At 36.8% G+C, this 6,854-nt stretch overlaps 1 protein-coding gene across 1 annotated transcript in view; it reads left to right on the top strand.

Annotated features, from left to right (window-relative positions):
- Positions 1–6,278, top strand: part of LOC118740187 — a 43,492-nt gene extending 37,214 nt beyond the window's left edge. The window contains exons 2-3 of the mRNA XM_036471684.1: positions 5,289–5,878; positions 6,189–6,278. Coding sequence (XP_036327577.1) covers positions 5,435–5,878; positions 6,189–6,278 — 534 coding nt within the window. The 5' untranslated portion in view covers positions 5,289–5,434. The remainder of the gene's footprint in view (positions 1–5,288; positions 5,879–6,188) is intronic.
- Positions 6,279–6,854: the final 576 nt, after the last annotated feature.

Raw genomic sequence — 6,854 nt, 5'->3', positions numbered from 1 at the left:
AGAATTTTCGGGCGTTCTTCCTGTCGGCCAGCATCTCAAGCTCTTCAGAGAAGATTTGCTTGGCCTTAAACATTCAAATACGAAATAGCTACAACACGCGTCCAATTTATAGGCGATAGACGACTTCTCTGCGTGTTCTCTCAGCCTTCTGATTGTGTCTACCTTTACAGGCTATTAAAGAGTTGGCATCAATATTTCTCAGCTAAAAGGGCATCTTCGGGAATCAATGTCGCACTGGATATCGGCTGAAATTTGATCCCTATGCCTATTCACAAACTTCTACTGTTTGAGCCTGAGAAGCTTGCTCTTTATGAGTTTGCATTCGTCTTCATGAAACAATTGTATTTGAATTAAAAAAAAACTACGCCTTCTACCATACTATACATCCTGACAATATAACATCACTTAGGTGAATATATTTGCACAAAGGAATTTCACATCGTTTCTGTACAGCCCACCTTTTAAGGGTCGGTGGAAGAGTCGTTTTATAATTGGAAGCGACTGCAACGCAAAACATACAACCATGGGGTTCAAGGCTGACCACGACAAAAGGACGAGAATCGCATAAAGCTATGCAGCACGCAGGTTGTAATTCAATTTCAACTGGTAAACAGATACTAACGAAATCCCAGATTTGATCGATTTTTCGTCTACAAAAATATACCTACAGATTATTTATCTGTCACTGAAGGTTTTGATCTGAGCTCTGACTATTCGCTAGTGCAACTAGTAATTTCGAAAGATGCAGCACAAAATCTCCTTGAATACAGCTAGAACAATTAGTCGAATACAACCATATCACTACTAGCGATCAGCTCGCAGACGCAGTACTTCATTTCACCAAACAACTTCAGTTGGTGGCGTGGAATAGTACACCCACACCAAAACCAACTGCTCAGGGAAAAAGGTACGCACCCTTTATAAGGAATTTAGTAGCAAAAAAACGTAAATTACGAAAATGCTGGCAGCAAACCAGATCTCCAGCAATTAAATTGAAACTGAACTTAGCAATCGGTTCCTGGTCGGTCTCACGGCTGATAAAAGCACAGACTTGTCCTTGTGGAAGGCGGCCTAAGATTTTAATAGACCAATGCAACACATTGCTCCCGTTAATATTAATGAAAGGAAGTGGGCCAAAACAAGTTACCAAAAAGCGACACGGTTTGTTGAGCATCTGGAAGAGACCTTTAGCCCTAATGAAGGCTTCGATGAAATAGAAGCCACTGGATGCTGGCCTGAATGTGATATCCATATTAGTCCTTTTACACCGGAAGAAGTTGGCAAACATAAAAACAAAATGAGGTAAAAAAGTCTCCTCAATTTGACTTAATCACTGCCCAAGTTCTTCGCAAATTACCAACAAACTGCATAGTTCATTTGACCAGCTTGCTAAATAAGTGCTTTAGCTTGAAGCGAGTACCTATATATTGGAAATTCGCGCAAGTTACTATGGTATATAAGTCTATATCCCTACTACGAGTAATGTCGAAGCTATTCGAAAAGCTTCTTTTAACTCGGCTAATGCCAACAACTGATTCCTGTTCACCAATTTGGTTTCAGAAAAAAACCCATTTCTTTCTTTATTTCTGACCTTTATTTAGGAGGGTTGCAACATGTTTGAACAATCAAATTCAAATTAGTTCATCTGCTATTGAAACACACGTGTATCACAATGTCAGGTGAAAGAGATTTAAGAAGATTTTAGTTTGAAATAACTTTTGAAAAGGACTTCCACCTATTTGAAAGGTCGAATTTAGTTGACGTATACACAAGTTTTATGAAATATTTAGATATGGGTGTGAATCGAAAGAAATTTATGAAAGCTTAAATTTGAAAATATCTTTAATTAGGCTGGCCACCTTTTCGAAAAAAACATATCGATCTAAAAGTATAGGGATATGAATGGCTGAGTTCCAAGTTGGTATATTGCAAAGCATCAACCTCTTTTATTTCTTAACTACAACTGATGGAAATGCCGAATTTGAACTTAGTTGCGCAAATTGGTCATTGCCATCAATTATAGTTTAGAAATAAAAAAGGCGGATGCTTTGCAATATACCAACTTGGAACTAAGCCTATGTGTATTATCCGGGAAGGTATTTTGTGTAAAAGTCATTCGATTTTCAGCGTTCTTTTGAATTTCAAAAATGAGAGGTCAAATTAAAGACCTTAACCTGTAGATGTGCAATAAAGTTTTATTTTTTTACTTAACATCTTTTTTAAAGGGTGATTTGAAATTTTATGAAATTAAAAACCCGCACTATGCGAGACCTCTTCACTAAAAAACAGCTACAGGGATTTAGATGAAATATGGCACTTTGATCGCTTATAACTGTGACTAATATTTGGAATATTTTTTAGGTTTTTGAAATTAAATTTTGGGCGTTTTAACGTCATGCGGGTTCACTAGTATCCTTTAATACGTATTTTCCATGTTAACGATAAGTGCATTTAGTATTTCAACCAGTGCTGGCCAGACCTATGCTTGCGAGATGAAGATATTTTTGTATTTGAATCCAATAGATTCATGCCAATAGCACACAACTTTAATGACAAAGCTTTTTTGGACATTTAAAATTTTCAAACAACTAAATTTCTCGTGATCGCCATGTGGCGCCACAAAGCCGTCAGCCCATACTTTAATCCGGCCCAGATTTACCCATAGGCAAACATGAGAAATTGAATTTTTACAACTGCAGCTTTTATTCGTTCATTTATGTGCGTGCATTCCCCAAAAAAAAAAGTAAGTATGTACGTAGTTTTCAATAAAAGCAAAAACTGTTGCATTCTTACTGCTACCCAAAATATGAGTGAAATTTCGCCAACTGGTTTTGATCTTGAGGTTGCCCCACTTACGTGCATTTCTACATTTATATGCACAGACATATGGATCTTTGTCTGTATGTATGTGTGCATGCTTGCACATATGTATGGCTGCTATATTAAAAAGTGCTTGCAAATTCATACATTTGGTTTGTGGCCTTTGCGCAAAAATTTCAACTCAACATACCTGGAAATATATTCAAAAGTGCACTACTAACGGGTGATTTTTTTGAGGTTAGGATTTTCATGCATTAGTATTTGACAGATCACGTGGGATTTCAGACATGGTGTCAAAGAGAAAGATGCTCAGTATGCTTTGACATTTCATCATGAATAGACTTACTAACGAGCAACGCTTGCAAATCATTGAATTTTATTACCAAAATCAGTGTTCGGTTCGAAATGTGTTGAATGTGTGAAAAGTTGGCAGAAAATCCGCTTTTTTATCGACAAATTTTGTTCAGCGATGAGGCTCATTTCTGGTTGAATGGCTTCGTAAATAAGCAAAATCATGCGATTTGACGCCTTTAGACTATTTTTTGTGGGGCTACGTCAAGTCTAAAGTCTACAGAAATAAGCCAGCAACTATTCCAGCTTTGGAAGACAACATTTCCGAAGAAATTCGGGCTATTCCGGCCGAAATGCTCGAAAAAGTTGCCCAAAATTGGACTTTCCGAATGGACCACCTAAGACGCAGCCGCGGTCAACATTTAAATGAAATTATCTTCAAAAAGTAAATGTCATGGACCAATCTAACGTTTCAAATAAAGAACCGATGAGATTTTGCAAATTTTATGCGTTTTTTTTAAAAAAAAAGGTATCAAGCTCTTAAAAAATCACCCGTTACATCTCCAAACATATTTATTTATTAGGGTGCATCACTCTCTATACAATTCTGTACTGTTTTTCCATCGGAATTATAAAATATTTTTATATTTTAAAATATTTCGGAAAAGTGTTAAATTTTACGTGACCAATTTGAAAAAAATCCAAAAATCGAGTTTTTTAAAAAGTAGTTTTTAACAATATTTTGTCCAAAAAGATGACAGAAGAGTTTAAGCTTAAAAGGTCTAAATATATATATATTTTTAATTTTATCAACGGAATCAAAATAATGCAATTTTTTGAAGCATTTTCAAATCAGTCTAGCTCACTAGGTCTTAATATTTTTCCAAAATATTTTGGGGGAAGTTTTAAAATATAACAAAATTTAATAATTTCAGTGTTAAAACCACATGGTTTTTTGGTGTTGCACCCTAAAGTACAAAAGTATCTTTACAATGCACTAATGTTTACATACATCCGCAGTTCCGTATGAGTATTCGCCTGCAAGTTTTTTGGCCTTTCAAGGAGAAAAATCTTGAGCTGGCTTAGCGTTATTTCATGCGACAGAAATCAAGTTTACATCTCCTTACCGCATTGCATCAAAGAACTTCGACAAGTCTTTAAAAAGCCATTTAGAATTGGGCCCAAAATCAATTTTGACACCTAACAGAATAATGCAATGCCAGATTTATGTATGAATTATGTAAGGACTGGCGATAAAATAAAATTTTCCTGCCGGTAGATTTGATCGACTAAAGGGATACACTTTGAATCGCATTCTTTCCGAAGTGTCCTAATTAGACTGCTGCTTGGTAAAATGAATTCCTCTACTCAGAGCATTTTTCTCAGTGAGGACATCAATCGGATAATAGCCTCCGATATACGGAGACTTTAAAAAAGGGTCATAAAAGATTATACGTCAAAGGCTCTCTTGTGACCTACAGAGGTCGATTGAACTAGCGACATGTCCTCGAACTATATCTACCTTTTGGAGAACGCAAACAGTATGTGCAGCGAAATTCTCCATTTACCGTCTAGGTCCTGAAAGAAATTGTCTCCCAGAAATCGGACTCGCACAGGAAATACATAATGAATTCACCATTTCTTCATCTTGACAGCATACACAGAAAATATTTGGCGCTCCTTTGGTCCTTTGGACTATTCAGTGCATCGCAAAATTCCTGTGAGCGGCGCTGAAGAAAGCCTCAGCCAATGTAAACGCTATAAACTTCATGCAGCCGATTAGTTTACCTTCTGGTAGATGTAGATACACTGTTCTTCTTCTCTGCCAGTGAATGTAGGAATCTCAGTGGGAAGTGTATCTGCGGCTCGTTTCCGTAAGCCATCGTTCAGACTTTTACCTAGCGCAATCGTTCGCTTCCTAATTCTTCGAACATTTACCGGCTTGCCGATTATATTTTTTTATTCCCAAAGATTCCCCTATTTCTGTTCGGAGGCGGCGAAAAATTGTAGGCTCGTCCATGTGCATCACCAAGATGCACACCACAAATTGAGGAAGAAGCTCAGCAAAACACTTAGCAAAAGTCTAACCGCCAAATATGTATTTCTGCATTGTTTTTATATTAATTATATTTATTTTTCAAATTCAAATTATAATTCTTTATTTATTTTTATTTCAGATTTCCTTAACCGTAACATGGCCCACCCGAAACAAGTCGCGCAAAATTAAAAAAATAATAATAAAAAAATCAAACAAACAGTCACTTTGTGAAGTGAAACCCAACCTGCGCTCAAAGTATATGCAATAACTGCAATTAAGGCAGTGATGAGTACCTGGTTGGAGATACAGCAATCACAAAGCAGCACAGAAGTAGGCAGCTCGACAGCAGCAGGGGTCGGCGGTAGCACGCGACAGAACACGCGACGTACAAGTGGCGGCGTGGCACGCAACAAACGAAAGCCTACCACCACAAAAGAAGGTAGTGGTGGAGTTGCTGGCGCAATACTCGGCACATTCGGTCCCCGTTTTAATCGCTTTCAGTCAGTGAACTACTCTGCATTGCAACAGGGAGATCCCGAAGTGGGTTCTGCAAGTGGTAGTAAAAACAATAATAATAACTATTTGAGTGTCAGTGGGGACGACAGTAGCAGAGAGGAAGACATCTTTCCGACGAGCAGCAGCAATACAACGCCACCAAGGAGAAAATTACGCCGAAAAATGGGGCGAAGAGGCTACTCCATGCGCGATGCCTTCGAGGAAGGACGGGGGGTAAGTGAGAATAAAAAGCTAATTTTTAATACTTTTTCTTTTTTGTTTTACAATTAAAACATGTGCGCATGGCGCTAAAATACTATTTAGGTATGCAAAACACCTACGCGCACTCTGTTTTTTTTACCAATCTGTGGAATTCGGTTCATTTAAAAAAAAAGTACGCAAAAAAGTAAATCAAAAATTTCGAAAGTTAATTTTATAGCCCCGCTTTACTCCATCCGTCATTGCGTCCATAGGCATTCGATCACTCAATGCATCAATGTTTGGAATTTCAATTACACCTATAATTACTTGCAATTTATCGCAGATGCCTTATTGCAATCTTGCTCAATTGAATTTGCATTATACACGCGCAATATGGAGATTTGTTACGTCACGCCATTTAGCTGGTGTTTAACAATAGGTTTATATGCATGCAAAATATGCGAGTATGTATGTGACAAAGTACTTTTCATAATTTTAAAACTTTTTATATTTTTTTGTGTGTTAATAAGTTCGGGATTTTGAATGAAGTAAACCTTAACACTAAAAAATTTCTTTTTATTTAAAAAAAAAAACCTTAAATAAAAAAATTTGGGAAATAAAATTTTCTACAAATTTGCATTTCACATCTTTTTACGAAAAATGCAAAATACGCTTGCAAATTGATAAAAACTCAAAAAACCTAAAATCCATGTTGGCGGACTGTTCCCATACGAAACTTAGGGGCAAGGCTATGGATCCGTAATCTACGTCTCAAATAGAAGTAAACTGCAGCAAAAGATCCCCACTACATTTTTTTTCGTACCAATTTGATCTAAATTTACTCGACTAAATTTCAAATTGCCTTAGCCCGCGTGATATTAGCAAATATTCCTGTACAAAGTACTAATTTCTGATTAATTTGAATGTCCGCCATGGAATTTTGCGATGGAAATTTCTATGATACAGATTTGAAATCGAATTCACTTAAACCAGCAACAAAAAAAAAAAA

The sequence above is a fragment of the Rhagoletis pomonella genome, unplaced genomic scaffold (genome assembly GCF_013731165.1).
Source record: "Rhagoletis pomonella isolate Grant_MI unplaced genomic scaffold, Rhpom_1.0 Rhpom_scaffold_00005, whole genome shotgun sequence".
Classification (NCBI taxonomy): Eukaryota; Metazoa; Arthropoda; class Insecta; order Diptera; family Tephritidae; genus Rhagoletis; species Rhagoletis pomonella.
The sequence above is the reverse complement of the archived record's forward strand: the minus strand, read 5'-3'. Positions and strand labels throughout refer to the sequence as shown.